Source organism: Hibiscus syriacus, unplaced genomic scaffold (genome assembly GCF_006381635.1).
Source record: "Hibiscus syriacus cultivar Baekdansim isolate YM2019G1 unplaced genomic scaffold, ASM638163v2 tig00110847_pilon, whole genome shotgun sequence".
In the NCBI taxonomy this organism is placed as follows: domain Eukaryota; kingdom Viridiplantae; phylum Streptophyta; class Magnoliopsida; order Malvales; family Malvaceae; genus Hibiscus; species Hibiscus syriacus.
Window position 1 is genome coordinate 1,832,129 of NW_024062888.1, and position 21,695 is coordinate 1,853,823.

Consider the following 21,695-nt stretch of genomic DNA (forward strand, 5'->3'; position numbering starts at 1 on the left):
TAAATTATTTTATATAATTGTGGTTGATTTATTATATTATGAGTATTTTCAAGAAATCGTTTTATTTAAAGAAAATTTTTTCTTAAAATTTTGGTTAGTCATTCGGGTGGTTCTGTGTGGCATTTTAATCAATCGACTGTGTGTCATATTGGTTTAGGGTGTTACAACAAATGTTTATGTTTTTTAAGCTTAATTGATAAATAAATGTATGGATTGTTTTTATTTAAAGAGTCTAATTTTGTATTAATATTTTTGTTTAATCGTTTTGTTTTATTTTATTTTATTTTTATTTTCAAGAAAAATATTATGCAGGGAATGCATAACATGTGACACATTTATTTTGTTTTATAATATTTCTCTATTTTTTTAGAGAAGTAAATAGAAAAAATTATGAATTCGAAAATAGAGGATAAAAATATTTTAGGCACCTTTTTTTAAATTTTTTTTATTACATCAATTTTGTTCTTAACTCTCTTTTTTATAAGATAAAAAATTGTATGCCCTAAAAATTAATTTCATTCACTTTGATAACAAAAACTCATCTTTTCCAAACGTGAAATTAAAATTTCAACTCTTAAAAATCAATTTTGATTTTATTTTAGGTTTTTTAAGTGAAGGAGAGTAAAACTAGACTAACTTAAACAATGTTGTTTATATTCCTAATGTCGTATTGAAATTTTAGGGCTGCCAGTCCTGTAGGCTCGAGGAAAGTTGCTCCCTCAAAATCATTTTTTCCACCATTGTTGCCAATGCATTTAAGTGTTTATAATGAAGAGTTAGATAAAAAAAATTTTAAGTTTTTAGAAACTCATCAATAGATAATATCATCATTTATTTAATAGAGAATATCAACATTTATTCAATCAACGTAACATATCGTCCTAGAATCAAAATTTAAAATGAAACATTGAAAAATTATTTTAATTAAAAAAATCTTTTAGGCACCTAATATATATATATATATATATATATATATCTATATATAATATATATATATATATATATATCAAAATAGTACGAAGATATATTTATTATTCAAAGAAAGTACCATCAACAATGACTTGTCAAATATCTACCGGTTAAATACATTTATAACTATCAAAAGTAAAATATAATGATGAGCGACTAATGATAGTCTGATGATCAAGAGCATGAGTATTTGAGGCAGTGACATACAAAAACGAATCACTCTTACGTCCTCTTGTATCAAATGTAGATGAGAAAAAACACGAAGAAAACTCATGAAAATCCAAAAACACCGATAACTATGATACCCTTTATTGAAGAAAGGATCGAGAGAAAATATTATTATAAATAAATTAAAAAATATAACTAAAAATTAATAATAGTAGACACCAAACATTGATAAAAAAAAGGATAAAAATACAGGATAGTGATAGGAAAAAGCCACCGGTGTCTTGACACAGGAAAATTGTGGGAATCATTCAATATAAAATAACTGCGGTAGAGCACTTGTTTTTCTTTTCTTTTTTTAAATCCACACTCTAATTTTTATATATATAGTTTGAATATTTATTTATCGATTAACTATTTTTCCTAAGACATCGTTTCAGTGATTTTAGTGAAAAAAAGAAGTTATTTTGTTTTAAAATAAAACTACATAAATAATTTTTGAATTTTTAAGCCATTTGTATTTTACTCATGAAATTTTTAAAATTTATAATATAATTACTAAATTTTTAGGGCACTTGGTTATCATTGTTAATTGTCGAAAGCTAAACGTGACACGTTAAAATTTTAAAATCTTAAGTTTTAAAATTTATCAACTCAGGTCACTGTTGAAATTGTTTGACGTTCTTCATATCATTGTCACCCCATTCCAAATGTTTTAAAAAATTCTAAACAACCCTAAACTACCCTAAGATCCAATATTGTATGGTGTCACTCTTCCTGCCAAAGTATGTCTAGAATTTTAGTTGATATTCTGAATATTACATTGTTTACTATCATGAAGAAATGAATTATTTGAATAGATTGTTTAGTTGGAAACATTCAATACATGATCAGGAACTGTTTCTTTGTTTGGAGGTCGCTCACCCGTGTTTGGAAGCTTATCAGAGACAATGTTAGCCGGTAGTGATGGATCTAAAAATATTTTTGAGGGCGAATATATATCGACTAGTAATACAAAAAAAATTAATGTGTGGGCATAATTAAAATTTAAAGGTGTACAAAAATAAAATTTTAAGATAAACACCATAAGTAAAATAAGGAAATAACCACCACCATAAGTTCAAATAGAATAACCGACCCCCACAGTGCCGTTGTGACTATATATATATAAAAGAGGATGATGACTGGAACTAACAAAAGCTCCAAGGCGTGCTTGATGAGGAAACCCGAAAACGAGTCATCGCTGCCCCCAAACCGTGCGATAGCATGAGAGATGATCCCCCAACTTTTAGGTGGGACTCCAGAGGCGTTTGTACTGTGAAGTCCACTTTCCATGAGTTTAATCGGAATGATTAGGAGGCTCAAAGTAATGTTTGGAAGATGGTGTGGGACTTTGATTGCCTCCAGCGGGTCAAACAATTTATTTGGTTGATCATTTGTGAACGAATAACCAACGTCGAACGAGTTAGGATGGGGCTGGTGACGGATCCGATTTGCAACAACGGTGAAGAGACTATTATTAACGTCTTACGTGACTGCCCTACACGCGTGCAACTTGGGAGTATATTCTACACTTACATATTAGGAGTAGTTATTTCTCCACCCCTTTACTTAATTGGAGGCATCTGTTTAAGATACTCATATGGAGATTATAGAAACAAAGGAATAACTGTCCTTAATAGATACGTCTTGTCAACCATGGAAATCATCCAATCGGTAAGAGTGTGGACTCAAACGATTCGGAATGCTAAGGGTGAACCCCGACGAAGCCAGGCAAATAGTACCATGAAGCATAGATGGATGACACCCAGAGATGGAGCTGTTAAGCTTAATACCAATGGGGCTATGAACCGACAAACGATGGACGCAACTGGTGGCGAATTTATCAGAGATAGGGCAGGAACTTGGCTAGTAGGGTACCGCCGGAACATTGGTAAATGTTCAGCTTTCCATGCCGAGTTATGAGCTCTCCTCGATGGCCTGTCAATCGTGTGGGACCAAGGACACTATAATATTGAGGTGGAGACAGATAATCAGGAAGCAGTGGATGCCCTTAATGATGCTCAGCAATCGAATGAGATAGCGCTGATTCGAAGAATTAGGAACTTTATTCAATGCGAATGAGGGTGAAGATTTCCCACATTCACCGGGAAGCCCATATAGTCACTGATTCATTAGCCCACCTAGGGCGGAATAGCTAAATCGGTCTATGTATCTTGTCGACTCCCCCTGAGGGAGTAAGAAATCTGCTCAACCTGGAAAGGGCTGAGTGGACGAGGCCCCTAGCACTCTCCCGGCATCGTTCTTATTTGTAACAAAAAACGAACATTAAATACATAAAATTGGTTTTAATTTAGTGGCAAAACTAATATATTCTTAAATTTCATTACCTAAAATTATGTCATTTTATCCATATCACTACAATGCCAAAAAAATCAATCTACATTATTGTACCGTTAAAATTTAACGGTTGAATGATATATTTAAAGCTAAAATCAAAATCAATATTTTATAATTAAAATAATTGAAAGTTGAATAGTATATGTGTACAAGTTTGATATCTAGTATCTGTTTTTTAAGTAAGATCTGTGTATGCTTTTTTAATTTAGTGGCAAAACTAATATATTCTTAAATTTCATTACCTAAAATTATGTCATTTTATCCATATCACTACAATGCCAAAAAAATCAATCTACATTATTGTACCGTTAAAATTTAACGGTTGAATGATATATTTAAAGCTAAAATCAAAATCAATATTTTATAATTAAAATAATTGAAAGTTGAATAGTATATGTGTACAAGTTTGATATCTATGTATCTGTTTTTTAAGTAAGATCTGTGTATGCTTTTTAACCACCAAGGAATGATTTTTTCTCAAAAAAACAAACAAACTGATTTATATATTTTCTAATCAAGATTGGTACTAAAAGTTAGCTTCAGTGCTCAAACTAATATAAAAGTATAAGTACTAATAATTTGAATAATGAAATTGAATTTAAGTACTAAATAATATTTTGTCCATAATTCATCTTTAAAAAGATAAAAAAATATTTTTAATAAATTTCAGACGAAACGAGATTGTATATATTTAAAAAAATCTTAATAATTTGCTATTAAATATTTATATCTTGACATATATAATATTAAAACTCGTGACTTCAAAAAATAATATACTTATTAATTATTAAAATTGTTTGGTTGTATGATAATATAAATATTAAATATATTTTCCCTCGAATTCCGCTCTTCTAAAGACGAACATTTAAAGCAAAGATCTTAGTCATTAACTCCTTCATTTTCCTATGTTGCTCCCTTTTCCCTCTTTCTTTGTGAAGAAGCGGAAGAGAAATCAAAGTGAAAGAAACTGAGATCTGACAACATTTCGCTTTAAATTGCAAGAACTCTGAACAAAAGTTCTGGGTTTCCCCTTTTTCCTCTAATTTCATAACATTTTGCATGTTAATTTCTTGATAGGTAAAGGTTTGATTTTGTGTTATAGCACGGGTTAATGTATTTATCATTTAGTTTTTTTTATCAGGTTGTTATCTGATTATTATTATTAGTATTATAAATTTCAATTATAGTTGTCAATCATGCGTATTCTATTATTCAATTTATTTAATTTTATGTTTGTTGTAAATATTTCATGTAGAGTTCGTGAAATTTTGAATCTTTGTTTGAAATTCTTCTATTTGCTAACTATTTTGATCTGATCAATAAGAAACTAGCTAAAGGGGTAGTTTTAAATATATATTTAGCATGTTCACTCTTATAATCCAATTGACAAAGAAGCTAGCAGAGCATATTACTTTGGGTTGATTTTTTATTATTCATAATTTATATTTCATCAACTAAATGATATTTATGTTTTTTCAATACGATATGTTATCTTAATCTTTGTTTTTGGATATTTTCAGGTTAATTCATTTTTTGTGATTAATGGATGTTGAGGTTGTTGAACCAGACATGGCTCTATTGTCTGTTGACAAAGTAACCGAAATAGACAAATCAATTCTCTTTTATAAGGACAATGGAACACTAGACAAAGATCCACTCCATTGTGTACCCATTGAAGTTGCTTCAAATGTTGAGGAACCGGATAAGGGAGAAGAGAATAATGCATCGGATGCCATCTTCCCAAAGGATGCAGTTGATGAGTGGCCTGCACCTAAGCAGATCCACTCTTTTCATTTTGTTAGGTATCGCCTTTACGAAGACCCAGCGATAAAAGTCAAAATCGATCAGGCTGATAAAGAGGTACAAAAGTGGAATAAAGCCAGGTTTAAGCTAACCGAGGAATTAAAAGCGAACAGGGTGAGTGATATTAGCCTTATCCTGTTTAGTTTTTCATTGACTCTCATACATTAGGTGAGACATTATTGTCGGGATGAGTCTTTTAAAACTTTTTGCAGTGCAATTTGATGTGCTTATAATAATATGATGAATGTATAAACCTGGATGCATGTATTTGAATGTTTGAAATTTAAGTCCTTGAACATGTAACACTTACACATGCGCTATTGTTGTTTCGTTGTCCTGTAGAATATTATTTTGGTATAACGATTCATTATTGTTGCTTGGTTTCGAATGTTGAGAAAATTGCGAAATAAGTTTAAAATAACTATGCTGCCGGTTAGACAATAACTTTTTAATGCATTATCTTTATGCTATTGCAGTCCGAACGATCAGAGTTGCTTTCTCAAGTGAGAGCCCTGAATGCTGATTTTGAGCAATTTAAGACGATTCTAGATGAGAAAAAGAAGGAAATAGCACCACTGCAGCAGGCTTTAGCCAAGCTTCGCAATAATAGAGACGCTGATGGTCGTGTTGGTATATGTTCATCTGAGGAAGAGCTTGATTTTATTGTATGATTTTACTATAAGCTTTTAATGCATTTAGATATATCGGTTGTCTTTTTCATGCAGTTAATCCTTTTCTTCTTTCTTTTAATCACTTCATGGGAATCGTGAATCGCAGATCCATAGCTTGCAATATCGCATTCAGCATGAAAGCATCCCATTGACTGAAGAGAAGCAACTCCTTAGAGAAATCAAACAACTAGAGGGAACCCGCGAACAAGTTATTGCTAATGCTGAAATGATATCAAAGATTCAGGACTCATTAGGCCAAAAAGAAGTCATTCAAGATCAAGTTAAAGTACTAGATTTTGATTTTGCACATTTATCCATCAAAGTTCGAATTTCCCCTTTCCTTATGAATATAAAACATCATAGCATTGCGCACTAAAAAACTTGGTGTATTGTAGCTTATGGGTGTTGATTTGAATGGAGTAAAGAAGCAGCAGCAAGCAATCTGGTCCAAAAAAAGGCAAATTAAAGATAAATTGGATGTTATTGAGAATAAAATGGAGTCTTTACAGAAGGAGCTGGAAGCTGTGACCCAGAAGAGGGATGAAGCATATGGAAATATTCAGGATCTGAGAAAAGAACGTGATGAAGGGGTATTGTCTTTTCTCTCCTTCAAATCTTAACATATCTGTTTCATATGCTGATGATGTCGAAACAATTTCCTTTATACCTGAATAAGTAGTGTCACTTAAGATAGTCTTGTGTGCATTTCCGGTTTTTTCACAATGAAAAATGTTTTGACAGTTCTCTGCCTTTGTGTTATGGGAGTTGAATAATGAATGTTCTTGGAAACTTGTTGATTCTTTGTTATGCACCATAAGAGATTGCCATTTGCCAGCAGTTCGTGTTTTGTGTGGTTGAATAGTCTTAACCAGGTTGCATTTGTGTTTTGATGCTTGAGTTTGAATGCAGGGATGCTCATAAGTTGATCACGAGTGTTTTCTTTAGTGTCATATTCATTGGGACATTATTTAATTATACTATTGATGAAATATTTAATATCACAATGAAATAAGCTTACTTTATATCAATATTTGTTTTCACTACATCATGAGGCCAAAGTTCCAAAGTCTGGACTCTCTGTATTACTATAGAATCCTTTATTCGGTGCATGAGAGCAAGGGAGACCTTTCGGGAAATCATGATGTATAATAGAAAAATAACCGTATCATAATCCTTGTGCATATAAAGATAGAAATCCTTTTTAAGATCTTTTGTTTCTTAATCTTTTTCGTAGATTGATAAATTGTTCGAGAATAACTTACTTTTATACGGTTTTGTCAGTGCTTTTCATTCTGTCTAGGATAAGCATGATGTTAAATAATGCATATTATAGGTCAACTTTCACATATCCTCGTGCACGATATTACTCATGAATCATCTTAATTACTTTCCGTTTTCAAATTTTCAGAATGCTCCCTTTTACCAGAGTCGTTCAGCTGTAAACAAAGCTAAAATGCTTGCTGCAGAAAAAGATATAACGGCTCTTGAGGAGTTCTTGACTGCAGAGGTTTGTTGAGACTGCTGATTAGTGTTACATCCGGAGTATCTCATGTCTTTATATTTGGCTACTCTCTTTATCTTTTATATTGCTTTTAGGTTGAGAAGTTCATGGCTCTTTATATTGCTTTTAGGTTGAGAAGTTCATGGCTCTCTGGAATGGCAAGAAAGCCTTCAGAGATGATTATGAGAAAAGAATTCTGCCATCCTTGGACAGTCGGCAATTGAGCCGGGATGGCCGGATAAGGAATCCTGATGAGAAACCACTGGTTGCACCCGAGAAACCGGTGCAATCTGAAACGGAAACAATTCTGAGACCTAGTGTAAGACAACCAAAGAAAGAAGCCAAATCAGGTCCCCAACCAGATTCCATACACCCCAAAAAGGTTGCAAAAGATGCAGAGACTAAACTAATGGAATTAAAATACTCGTCAGAGTATAGTGTTGTAGCGGAAGAGATCTTGGGATCTGGCAAGTTGCAAAAGGACACTTCTGCGGACAAGGAAGTCGATGAGGCCAAACTGAAAGATTTGAAGAGACAACAGGAAATGGAAAAAGCAAAGCATGCCATGGAAAGGAAGAAGAAATTGGCTGAGAAAGCAGCAGCCAAAGCTGCTAGAAGAGCTCAAAGGGAAGCTGAAAAGAAGCTCAAGGCAATCATTTGCTTCGTTAGTCAGTTTTTCTTATTCATAATTAGTTTGTGGGTTGAAACTGAAACACTCTCGATCTTCTTTTTGCAGGAGCGTGAAAAGAAAGCAAAGAAGGCAGCAGCATATCCCGAGGAATCATCCGAAGCTGTGGCACAGGATTCAGAAACTGAGAAGGTCGATTTCACTCCTGATGCACCTGTTACCGCTCCTGTTTCAGTGAAGGATAAAGTACCTAAGGGGAATAATGCTAGGTACAGGAATCGAAATAAAGAATTTGAGTCACTTCCACGAGCCATCCTGAAACGTAGGAAGTCGACCAACTACTGGATATGGGCTGCCCCTGCTGCGATGGTGCTGATACTTCTAGCAATGAGCTACTACTATCTTGTCTGAAGAAGTTTTAACTTGAATGGAACTGGGAGTGATGGATAACATTTTTGGTCGATCATATATGTTAGTAGCTAAGGCCATAGTAGCAAAAGTTGATGACTTTGTTCTTTGCATCCCATGAAGGATGGACAAAAAAAAACATAATGTTGCTTCAGTTCAATCTGAATGCTTTTTTCGAGGGCCAAAACTATTAAAAAAACACATAATGTTGCTTCAGTTCAATCTGAATGCTTTTTCCGAGGGCCAAAACTATGTACTTTATGGTAGTTCAATGGGATAAAGATGGCACCTTTTTTCATTATATAATCTGAGTGATTACAAGATAATATTTGTTTAGAATTTTTTAACTTGACAACGCATGCACATGCCCTGGAAACATAGTTACTAAATGAAAACAGTGTTTCTTTTACTACCGAGACTATTCAAATATATATATATATATATATATATGTATGTGTGTGTCGACACCATCAAAACAGCCATTTGATCAAAATCAATATACTTGATATTTAATCTAATTAAGCATAACCGCAATATCCAAACTCACATTTCACTCCAGGCGAGCATCGATTGTCACACTTGCCGCAGTGATCAACATTGTAAACAACACCCGTACAGACTCCACCACAGCAGAGTTGCCCGAACTGGCATCTGTTCCCGCATCCTCCGCAGTTATTCCGATCACGGAGAACATTTCGACAATGCATCTTGCAGCAGTACAGTATGCCGGTCCCGCTGTTCACGGAAATGCCGTTGCATGTATCTTGATAGGAGTTTAGTTCGCAATGTGCACCTGTTGCCCGAACTGGCATCTGTTCCCGCATCCTCCGCAGTTATTCCGATCACGGAGAACATTTCGACAATGCATCTTGCAGCAGTACAGTATGCCGGTCCCGCTGTTCACGGAAATGCCGTTGCATGTATCTTGATAGGAGTTTAGTTCGCAATGTGCACCTTTCCTGATCTTATCTTTCTTTGGCGAGGTCGTTAAGAATCGGCTTCTTGATCGAATGTTAGAAACAATGAGAGGATGATCGAGCACATATTCTTCCTCTTCGTCGAAGTCTTCGATCTCAAATGGGAAGGTTGTTTGAGGATGAAAGGATAAAAGGATTGAGATAGTAAGGGAGAGAATGGATATAAGCTTGAGAATGTTATTAGAAGCCATTGCTTCAAGTGGAGGGAAATTTTCGTATAAAAATTTTAAGCTAAGGGAGGGTGGAGGGTGTTTTAAGCTGCAAATTTATAAGGGTAAATTACATCAGTAAGTAACTAAACTTTAGATAATGTCTTATTGGTTTGCTAAATTATAAAAAGTTTCAAGTTTGTCATTGAGACTTTAAATCGTTATCTTTTTTGATTAAAGACTTTAAATTGTTAAGGCTTAAATGTACCATTGTCCCCGAATTATACCATTTGTATCAAGTTGTCTCCTTAAATATTTTTCGGGACATTTTGTCCTTTAACTTTGAATTGTTATTCTGTTTATCCCAAATTTACACATAATATAAGGACATAAATATTGAATTTGATCTAACAAATTTCACAAGTATTACTTGAGCTAAACCAATTCACAGTGTACGCATATTGAGCTAAGATAAGTTTGGTATTGATTTTGAAAAGTGATTTAAAATGTGTTGTAAAAAATATTTTTAAAAAATACACTTTAAAATTTAAATGTTTTAGATTGTTGGTAAAAAGCAGATTTGAAAATATAAAATTTCCAATTTTATATATTATGTTGTAAATTGAAAAGATAATATTTCAGGATAAAAATATAATTTCACTCAAAAGTGATTTTTCACAACAAAAATTAGATATTTGAGCTTTTAAGATGACGTTGAAAACCAATTTTCCTATCACCATTTTAAATCAAGTGTTTAGCATTGCTTATAGGGTGGAAAATCACTATTTCATTGTCAGAGGCATTCCAAAATTGGCTAGAAATAGAACAAGGGGGAGGGATTTAAATAGCAATCGTTATATAACAATAAAAGTGTTGTCCAAAAACGTTATTGAACGATCGTGATCAGTGATGGACCTAGGTGGGGCGGTCGTCCCCTAAAAATTTAAAATCATCGTATATTTTAGATTTTTTTCTATGTATTTTCTATTGAAAATCTGTTTTCGCCCCCTAGAATTTTATAAATTCAAGTTAGTCCTCCAAAATTTTATAAGTTCAAGTTCACCATTCTTAATATAAAATTCTACCTCCGTCTCTGATCATGACACCCACAATAATCATAATAGCACGCGTTATTACCGCAATCACAATATGAATACGTGATAGAAGGGAGGGTATAGTGAATGCAGAAATCTAGCAAAATGAGAGCTAATAAAACAAAGGGTGGAATTGTTGTAAAAACACGTGAAGCTGGTCCAGTTTTCCGGAATCAAAATGCGACGCCCCAAACCCACACGGTTTCAGCCCCCCAGCAAACCTCAGCAATTTCACATGCTTCCTTCTTCTTTATTTGAATAAATAGTTTTGGTGAATAATTGGTTTTATGTTGAGTTTAGACTTTTTTTAATTGAATAATTTTTTTATAAATTATAAATTTAATTTTAATCTTACCTAGAGGGGAATGAAGACTTTAAGGGAAGGAAGGAAAGTATTCTTAATGGATATAGAACTTATGACCTAATGATATACAAGGAAATAAAGATGAATAGTTTGACCAACCAGTCAAATGTACTTTCTCTTGAGTATAGTTTTTTTTTAACTTCAAGCACTTTCAATAATTTCTGTCAATGTAGAGATTATGATTATTAGAGTTTTGTGAATTGAATTTTATTTTAATTCAACTAGAAAATTTTGTGATGATTATGAGAGTTCGAGTGGAATACCCGGTTCGAATTCGTACATGATTATACTTCTTAGGGTTGAGCAACAAAATCGAGAAAATTGAAAATTAATCTGAATCAGACTATGTGGTTCGGTTCAGGTTTTTCAATTTGGGATTAAATTTCAATTCGGTTTTAAAAATAAATATACAATTCGATTCCAATTTTTTCATATGAAAACCGTTTGAATAGAATCAAATCGGATTAAAAATAAAAGAAAGTAAGGATCTAAAACAAATTCATTTTGAATTTATTTTAATAAAAATTTAAATAAATAAAATCTAAAAACTAATAATATTCTTTTATAAATTTATATATTTGCACTCGATTTAAGCTTTAAATTTGTTTTTTTCAGGTTGAGTTTGAAAATAGTGAATAATCAAAATCGCAAAACCAAATTAAACCGAAAACAATGATATTTATGCCATTCAGTTTCAGTTTTGGTTGTAATTTTTAAAAATCCACAAAGTACGATTTGATTCATATTTTAATGAAAAACTGAACCGAATATGCCCCTAATACTTCTACTATTAGTCTTTAACTAAGAGTAGAAAACCTAGTTCAAGTAATTTCTTATTACGTAAGTTTCTTTTATAATCATGTAATTATCCAAGCAAGGGTGGATGCACTAAGCCCCTAGGGGTCAAGTGAAATTTAGTATAATATGTTAAAGAAAAATGAGAAAAATAAAAAATTTTGTACATCCTTTATTTTTATGAAAAGAAAATTAAAATTTTAGACTTTATTATTTTAAATTTTTAGATCCACCACTGATTAGAAGTAAGTTGGTCTCTTCTATTTTACAATCATTTCTACTTGTTACTAGCTATTTGTATATTAAGCGTATATGAAGTTTTATTTATTTAAGAAATAATAGTTTTTTTTCTTTAACAAGTCACTGATTAAGCTTTAAACTTATGATTAATAGAATTTATCTTTGATTGTTATGTGTTGATGCGATAATTTATGTCTAAAGTAAGAATTTATAGAAGAAATAAAACCAACATGAGATGAAAATAAAATAAAAATTTATCTTTAATCGTTATGGTTGATTGGGGAAATATAAGATTACTTGAATTCATATTTTACTAAATTATCTACATGATATATATATATATATATATATATATATATATAATATATATTCAACAAATTAAATTATGATATTAAATTATAAATATTTGAATGAAAATTCATAAAAATATTTTAATTGTTGTACTATTAATTTTTGAGAAAAAATATATTTAACATATAATTAGTATAATTAGTATATCAAATTTATATTTTTAAATATTCTTTATAAGTATCATATTTATTTATAAAAAATATAATATAATATGAAAAAAAAACAACGTTGTGGTCTCAAGTGGACAAAAATATTATTTTTCAATGTATGAGATTCATTTTTTAATAACTCAAAGTTAGATATTATTTTAAATAATTACATTTTTCACCTAATAAAATTATATTTTGTTAATATATTAAATAATTTTAACTTATCAAATTTATTTTTGTCTATATGAGAATGAGAATGATCTATACGAAAAAATTTATTATTCTAGGAGTATTATTGTATAAAGTGGCGAGAATTGTGTAATAGCTAAGAAATTAGAAGTAATGCATTTCTACCATTTTAACCAGAAATGTTACTATTTATAATAAATTATTACTTGATAATGATATTTTCACGAACCAAGCATTAAAGCATAGAAATATAATTTCTTATTTCCTCTAATAATAATATTTTCTGCGTGACTAACCCTCCTTAATTCTAATAGTTAAATCATATTCTCTACTTACAGAACATATTATAAAAAAAAATTAATTACCGTGGATTTTTTTTTCTTTAACATATATTTAATAATTAAGTGATTTCCAACCAATATAATTGATTAGAATATCAATTAAATATTATAAAATTTTTGAGAATATATTTAATTACCCCAACAATTCTACGTGGCAAGTCCAGCCCAAATGTGGGCTAATAGAAACCCAAACCAACCCATAATCCTCCAACGTCTATATTTGACAATTTTAAATTCGAAATCTAAAGCGCCTAATTTTCCATCTTTCCCCTTCTTCTCCTGTACTTATTTTTTAAGTTCTCTCTTCAATGGCGACGGCGACCTCTACTCCAACAAGAACCCCAGGAGACAAATCCAAGAGATCTCACTCTCACCACCAATTATATGACTCTTCCTCTTCTCTGTCCCGTTTCGAGGCCTAAAACCGCCTCCAAGCTGCCGCTGTGGCCTTCGGAGAGAGAGAGGATGGAAAAAGCTCTCTCCTAGAAGTTTATCTTGGATTCCGTTTCAATGTGCGTGAAGTTGAGATGGGTACTAGTTGACCTCTAATTTTGCAGATGGTTCACGACCCTTCTGCACTTGAGCCTCGTTGTCGATTCCAGGTGGTTTAGGGTCTTCTTTTTATTCCTTCGTCATTTCGTGTTGCGTTTGATTCTGTAGACACACCATTTCGCCTTAACTTATGTGATATTATGTATCGCATACATGTCACACAGTAATAATATTTATATATTATATGATATATATATATATATATTATTTATTTCATTTTGTTTACATATTACAGGCCCAAATACACCCCTCCAGCAGTCAGCCCAACAATAGACCCAGCGAGCCCGTTTGCAAAGTAAAGGCAGCAGCCCGGTCCATTAGAGCAACCCACGATCCGAACCAGAAACTCGAACCGGTCTAATTGTCAACTCAAATCGGTTAGGGTTTTGAAACCCTAACCCCCTTGCTCCAACCGCATCCCCCTTCTCTCCATCAACGATGCACCTTTCTCACGCACGTCGGTCGTTTCTCACGGTTCAACAAACACCACAAATGTGTGTTAGTGTGACACCAAAGCAAGTTAAACACAAACAACTACAAACCAAGTATTTCACTCGGAATCAAACTCCCTAAAATAGGACTTTGTAATAAATAAGCATGTAATTTGAAAGAAAGAAAAAGATACACGAGAGACACAAAAAATTACGAGCAGTCGCAAGAGAAAAAAATTGAAGCATTTGTGTAATATTTCGAAAGGGAAATAAAGGTAAAAGTCTCACATTTTTCGGTTGGATTCTTGCATGTAAACTTTTGTTAGTTTTCTATTCATTTTGATTCGAAAATATATATAAAAAAAGAGGGATGGTCGATGATTGAGGGGAGGGTGACCGAGATATTTTTTTTCTTATATCTAGCCCTCCCGATGCCGTTTTGCAAAAACCATTTGGATATTTAAAACAGGAAGGGAAAGAGCTTTTAAAAAATGATTTTTTTTGTTGGTCGTCGCCGATGAACGGCGGTCGGCGAGACGACGACCCGTCGGAACCTGGGTTTGCAGCTGTCGTGTTCTTCATACACAGTTGAATGTTACAGAGAATTTGGGAGGGGGATGACTTCAATCGGTTTTGAGAAGAGAAATGAGTTAGGGTGTTTATTTTTTGGTTTTTATAGTAACTCATCGACATGTGTGTTGACCCGATTCACCCTTAGGATCTGCGTGTTTTGAGAAATAAAAGGGGAATTATAAGTTTTGGTCCCATTTTTTAATGCTTTCATTTAGCCCCTTAAATCCGAATTTTACCTTAGTTTTCCTTTTAAATTTATCCCCCAATTTTCTTTTCTTTTAATTTAATCCCTTTTTTATGATTTTAATTTTTTTCATTTAATATTTTATCCTGTTATATGTATATATTGTATTTTATTATTTTTCTCTTTATATTTTTTTTTATTTTTTAGGCTTTTGTTTTTGATTTATTATTATTATTATTTTTTTATATTTTATTTTTATGTGCATATATATATTTTTTATTATTAGTATTATTATTATTTCTTTTTTTCTTTTTATTTTTTATCTATATTTTATTATATACATATAATGTTTTTGTTTTCTTTTATTATTATGATTTTACCTAATATATATATATATATATATATATTATATATATATATATTTATATCTTTTTTTTTCCTGTTTTTCCTTGTCTTTGTTCCTATTATTATTATATATATATATTTTATTTTATTATTTTTTATTATTATTACTATTATTATTACTTTTCTTCTCATTTATTTTTTTGTTTTATTTATCTCTTTTATTTTAGTTTTAGTTTTTTCTTATTATTATTATTATTCATTATTTTATTATTTTATTAATTTCCTTTTATTTATCTATTTTTATTTATTATATATATATATTTACTTATTTCATTTATTTTTATCTTTTTACCCCCTTTTTATTTTTATCTAACACTTTTAAATCGTCATAGATAAGTAATTTGTATCAATTTTTACCATTTAATTTAACTTACAATTTTTTTAATTAAAGACAACTGGAAATTAATTAGTACCGAAAGGACAATTCAATGGTGCTTATCTTCCTTAATTGTAACCGACTCCCGAATCCAACACATCTTTGGTAAGACGCAGATCGGGTAAGATGTTACCCGATCAGCCAAATCTTATTGTTCAAATGATCGGTGGCAACTCTAACCATTTCATTTAAGTCGAAGTCTAATTTCGGGCTCACCCAAAAGACAGTTCTGACGGGCATTTATTTTTTTCTGTTGATTTTAAAGTTTTGTGTTGATTTTGTTATATGCTGGATCGACCTGTGTTTATTTAATTTATAGGAATCAAATAACTGAATCTTGAATGGAAGAATTGCAAATTGCACAACGAAAAGAAGTACGAGGATTTTTGAATAACTTAACAACGTTGGGCTTTTCTTTACAATAGACTTTAGAGAGATCGAATTCGTTGAAAGTTAAATTTGGTGAAAATATCAATAATTAGCTACTTACCAAGGATTTGGATTGTTTTAGATGTGAATACTCTTGAATATAGCTTTAATTATTTTGCTAGCATAAGGTTTTCTTTTATTTCTTTAGAATCTGGGTTTTCTTCATTGAATGCTCCACTTTTGTAGCCTGCTATGTGTTTTTTGTTTTGTTTTTCTCTTTTTCATCGATACTTAAAATTAACAATTGAAAACAGGAAGATGATTCTGAAGAATATGGAAGTCCAGTTGTTTCATCATCAACAATTGCAGATATCATAAAATCAAGAAGTGAGGCACTTTTAAAAGAGACTAAAACTTCAGTTTCTCCAAAGCCAGTTGTGATGAGAGCTGAATTCGCACATTGTCCTAACCTCACCATCATTGATACCCCTGGATTTTTTCTTAAGGTAGGTTGCCAACTGATTTGTGAAGGAAAATTCAGGCTTAAATTGATTGAAATCTTTGTAATACAACATTTTATTTATGAGCCGAAATGTATGGTTGGAAATTTCTTGGCAGGAAAAGAAAGGAGAACCAGAGAACACTCCACAGGAGATTCTTTCCATGATGAAGCCATTAACTAGTCCTCCCCATCGTATTCTGTTGTTCCTCCAGCAGAGTAGTGTGGAGTGGTGCTCATCATTGTGGTTAGATTCAATTAGGGAAAGAGAAAATAACCTCAGTGATCAAAAATCTTATAATATACGATTTTAACCAACTTTTTTTAGATTTGCCAAAATGACCAACTAAATCGCAATGCGATCGATGATTCACAACGCGATCTCCGATATCGCAAATCAGTTTCCAGATTCGCAACGCGATTCTGACTATCGCATTGCGATTTCTCAAATTCGCGTTGCGATTTAAATCGCAACGCGATTACGTAAATCGCAATGAGAATTAGGAAAATCACAATGCGAATACGTAAATCGCAATGCGAATCTGAGTATCGCAATTCGATTTACATAGCGCCATTCGTATTAACGCGTATTTTTTTTCAAATTCCAAACACGAATATATTAATATATCAGAAACTGAACCGTCCACAGTATATCCCGTAATCGCAACTCATAACTAAAACCTAAAATCACAACTCAATCCCATCTCCATCTCTCACTCTCTACGGCGAAATCCTCCCCATCTCCAAAGACTTCCGTCACAACCATTCACGGTCAGAAATCCCTCACAATCATTCAGAAATGAAAAATCAACATCCGAGGGTTAGTTTTTTTTAATTATTTTTATTTTGAAATTTTTGCATTATTTTAGTTTTTTCATATTGAAATTGATGATAAGTTTACTGGTAATTTCAATAATAGATTAACCATTTCACTTAGATTTCTTATTAAATTCATTCGATTACTGCCAATACTGCTAAACTGTTTAGTCTTTAACCCTGTGAAGTTAGTATTTGTCTTTGTTTTGTCTTTTGGTTGAAGTAATGCATAAGAAGAATAGTTTCTAAACTTAAAATCGCAACATGAAAATGAAAATCGCAACACGAAAATGACTATCGCAACGAGAGAAATGAAAATCGCAACGCGAAATGAAAATTGCAACGAGATAATCGTAACGCGAAACCAAAATCGCATTGCGATTTTCATTTCGCGTTGCGATTCTCTCGTTGCGATTTTCATTTCGCGTTGCGATTCTCTCGTTGCGATAGTCATTTTCGCGTTGCGATTTTCATTCTCTCGTTGTGATTTTCATTTCAACCAAAAGACAAAACAGTGTTGCAAATTTTAGTTTCAAGAATAAACTACTACTCTTTATGTTTATTGTTTTTGGTATATCTTCACAGTGTCGTTTTTGGTATATCTAACTTGGTATGTTTATTTTTTTGTAGAAATTTTTTTCGGCTTCGTTGACATTAAGGAATAAAGTTAGCCTAGCCACTACAATTGCTTCGAAGCTTTCACCTGCACAAAGAAAATTGTTTGAGGAAACCTGCTTCGGGCTATGGCTGAGAGTACAGCATCCGGGTGGAGATTCTAATTTGACCCAGTTGTGGCTTCAGACCATGACTAGCGATCTACCCGACAGTATACAACGTGGTGAGGAAGAGATATGGTTTTATTTTCCACTGGCGTATACTTGTTTTGGGCGGAAGGAGTTCTGCTTAATCACTGGTATACGATTCGGACACGATGATGTAGGCCGGTACACTCGTCATATCACCCGCCCATCATGGTTATCCAGGGTTTTTCCTGATGAGTCAATAGAGAAGCCAAACTTACACGTCGACGACCTGAAGAAATTGTTTAATAAGAAAGATGGTTTTACTCGGATGAATGACGTCGATGTTATCCGAGTATGCCTTCTAGTACTTTTTTATGCCGGCTTTTTAGACAGAGAGGCCAGACAACTTATTCCTCAGGAGCTAATATTATTGGTAGAGGACCTAAATGCATGGAATCTGTTTCCGTGGGGTTCGTATATATGGAAAGCTACCTGGACTAAGTTGTCGTCTGCCTTTGATGACCGCAAAAGTTTGCGTGGCGATGGGTCGAAATACACTTTGTCAGGCTTTGTTTGGGCCTTTAAGGTAAGAGTTTCTATATAATGTTTTCAAAATTATAATTAATTATTTAACAATTACTAATGTTTGTTATTATATTGTTTGTAGATTTGGATATTCGAGGTTTTCCCCAGCATGCGGACATATGCATTAAAAACTTCAAATGATATTTCTAGGGCTATTTCCTGGAAGAGGAAATGTCTGTTGGATTGGGAAGACTTAATACCATATGCGACAATAAATAATGTAAGTTAACACAAATACTATCATATATAAACAAGTTATTAATAGTAGACGTTTAACTTTGTTTGAGTTTTTATATTTTTAGGAGGCCAACACTCCATTACAGAGACTGACACCCACGGAGGCTGAGCTTGCCACTGATTGGTGGCAAGCTAGTCAGCGTTTTCTTGATGGCACGAATGATGAGCAGCCTCCACTTCCTCCACTTCGAGAGCCATCACCTGATCGACCCGACTATACACCTCTACAACGAGAGCCATCACCTATCACGTCACATCATCGAGCCTCTTCTCCACCATCACCTCATGATAGGCGACCGACAAAGATGCCACGACTTCTATCTCCCTGTTCTCCACCTCCACGGGATGAGTCAAGGGAGTTACGTGATGAGGTCAATGCCTTGCGTGAGGAGATCGGTACTCTACACGATAACGATGATGCATGGCGTGTGGAGGTGTCTACTTTACGTGGTGAGGTTGCCGCTCTACGTGAGATGGTAGTATCGTTGCAGAATGAGGTTCATACTCTACGCAACGAGGTAAGTTTAAGATTTTCCATATTTAACTTGATGATAAATTTACTCGTAATTTCACTTAGATTAACCATTTCACTTAGATTGCTTAGTAAATTTATTCGGTTTGCTGCCAATACTGCTAAATGTTTATTCTTTAACACTGTGAAGTTAGTATTTGTCTTTTGTTTTGTCTTTTGGTTGAAGTAAATTTATTCGGTTGCTGCCAAATCTTCTAAACTGTGTATTCTTTAACACTGTGAAGTTAGTATTTGTCTTTGTTTTGTCTTTTGGTTGAAAGTAAATTTGTTCGGTTGCTGCCAATTCTGCTAAACTGTGTATTCTTTAACACTGTGAAGTTAGTATTTGTCTTTGTTTTGTCTTTTGATTGAAAGTAAATTTGTTCGGTTGCTGCCAATTCTGCTAAACTGTGTATTCTTTAATACTCTGAAGTTAGTATTTGTCTTTGTTTTGTCTTTTGGTTGAAGTAATGCAATCCATTCAAGTTTCAATTTGCAGAAGAAGAAGAAATAGTTTACTTTCGTAACACGAAACTTAAAATCGCAACGTGAAAAATGACTATCGCAGCGCGAAATGAAAATTGCAACGACAAAATCGCAACACGAAACTATAATCGCGTTGCGATTTTCATTTCGCATTTTGATTCTCTCGTTGCGATTTTCATTTCGCGTTGCGATTCTCTCGTTGCGATAGTCATTTTTCACGTTGCGATTTTAAGTTCCAGAAACTATTCTTCTTCTGCAAATTGAAACTTGAATGAATTGCATTACTTCAACCAATAGACAAAGACAAATACTAAGTTGACAGTGTTGCAAGTTTGAAACATATTTGTCTTTGTTATCTGATGCATTTTGTGAACTATGATAGAATAATGACTTGGGTGAATTCAATGCAAGTTTGAAACGTATTTGTCTTTGTTTTCACTGTTTAAATATCATGTCTGTTTATTTACTGATTTTTGTATTTAATTATTTAGCGGCCCGATAAGGTGGATGCTTTACGTCGGGTTTTTCTTGCACGACGGAGTTCACGCATCAGACGACGTGCACGTGCTATTAAGTCTCATTTGGCTAAATTCTTGGATGCGATAAATTATTGGACTCATTCTGGAAACAAGAAGCCAAAGAAGCTCAATATTACAGTTAGCATAGACGAGACCGCACCATAACAAACGAAAGGACCCAAAGGGGATTGTGGTCCTCTCGTATGATTGGCGTTGGAGCGTTTGATCACAGGAAGTATAAAGTATCTACCTCCCACCGATAGAGATAGAGCTGTAGTAGGCTTGTGGTTTCGGCATTATATGGCTAGATCGATATATACGAGACGCTGCCTACCTGCATTCGCGTTATAAAAATGTCCATAAACAATTGGTAAGTTTATAGGCTTTTGGTTTGAAAATGTTTGGTTAAGTACCTAGAATTCAATAATTTGTTGTTTGTAGGTTTTAGATGTGTAGAAAGTGTTGTTTGAGCAAATGTTTGGTTTCTGCAGGTTAATCTCAGAAGTGAGCTGCGTGAAAATGATGTATGGCTGCAAAAGTTGATTCAATAGTAGATGAAGAAATAAGAATTATTGCTTATTTTTTTATTGTTTAATTGATTTGTAAAAGATGATTTGTAAAAGTTGATTTGTTTAATTGATGTGAACATAATTTTTATTTGTGCTTGTTTAATTGATTGAAATATAATGGTTGATTTTGTTGATTTCAATCTGCATTATGTTGAAGGCAAAAATGACTATCGCAATGCGAAATGAAAATCGCAACAAGAGAATCGCAACGCGAAATGAAAATCGCAACGACAAAATCGCAACGCGAAACTAAATTCGCGTTGCGATTTTCATTTCGCTTTGCGATTCCCTCGTTGCGATTTTCATTTCGCAATGCGATTCTTGCGATTTTCATTTCGCATTGCGATTCTCTCGTTGCGATTTTCGTTTCGCATTGCGATAGTCATTTCCGCGTTACGATAGACATTAAGATGATTGCGAACGTCATTTCCGTGTTGCGATAGTCAAATGAATGCCTAATAAGTGATAACAACTGAACAGATCATAGCAATTTTCAAACTCAAGTTAATAATACATGCCTAACTGAAAATGTTAAAAGTTCACACATAAAATCCACATAATACAACATTTGTATTTAAAAATCACCTAAGTTAACAGTCCCAAAAGAATGAAGCCGGTTGTGATTGGGATTTTAAAGATGATTGCCT

General features: G+C 32.9%; 4 protein-coding genes across 4 annotated transcripts; 3 read left to right on the forward strand and 1 right to left on the reverse strand.

Moving 5' to 3' along the window:
* Nucleotides 1-2,604: 2,604 nt before the first annotated feature.
* Nucleotides 2,605-3,099, forward strand: LOC120143383. Its single transcript, XM_039157718.1, has one exon. It carries the CDS (start codon nucleotides 2,605-2,607, stop codon nucleotides 3,097-3,099), a length of 495 nt encoding a protein of 164 aa, XP_039013649.1.
* A 1,962-nt stretch (nucleotides 3,100-5,061) lies between these two features.
* LOC120143470 (proton pump-interactor 1-like) lies at nucleotides 5,062-8,718 on the forward strand. The gene is made up of 8 exons (XM_039157784.1): nucleotides 5,062-5,451; nucleotides 5,814-6,002; nucleotides 6,115-6,294; nucleotides 6,404-6,598; nucleotides 7,417-7,515; nucleotides 7,640-8,158; nucleotides 8,246-8,621; nucleotides 8,659-8,718. The coding sequence occupies exons 1-7, from the start codon at nucleotides 5,077-5,079 to the stop codon at nucleotides 8,546-8,548; spliced, it is 1,860 nt and encodes a 619-aa protein (XP_039013715.1). The 5' UTR covers nucleotides 5,062-5,076; the 3' UTR covers nucleotides 8,549-8,621; nucleotides 8,659-8,718.
* Nucleotides 8,719-9,063: 345 nt separating this feature from the next.
* On the reverse strand, nucleotides 9,064-9,713 carry LOC120143440 (protein GRIM REAPER-like). The gene is made up of 2 exons (XM_039157761.1): nucleotides 9,500-9,713; nucleotides 9,064-9,338 (listed from the first exon to the last, which is right to left on the reverse strand). The coding sequence occupies exons 1-2, from the start codon at nucleotides 9,711-9,713 to the stop codon at nucleotides 9,064-9,066; spliced, it is 489 nt and encodes a 162-aa protein (XP_039013692.1).
* A 4,027-nt stretch (nucleotides 9,714-13,740) lies between these two features.
* On the forward strand, nucleotides 13,741-18,183 carry LOC120143384 (dynamin-related protein 5A-like). Its single transcript, XM_039157719.1, has 4 exons — nucleotides 13,741-13,796; nucleotides 16,399-16,590; nucleotides 16,703-16,830; nucleotides 18,159-18,183. Exons 1-4 carry the CDS (start codon nucleotides 13,752-13,754, stop codon nucleotides 18,181-18,183), a joined length of 390 nt encoding a protein of 129 aa, XP_039013650.1. The 5' UTR covers nucleotides 13,741-13,751.
* Nucleotides 18,184-21,695: the final 3,512 nt, after the last annotated feature.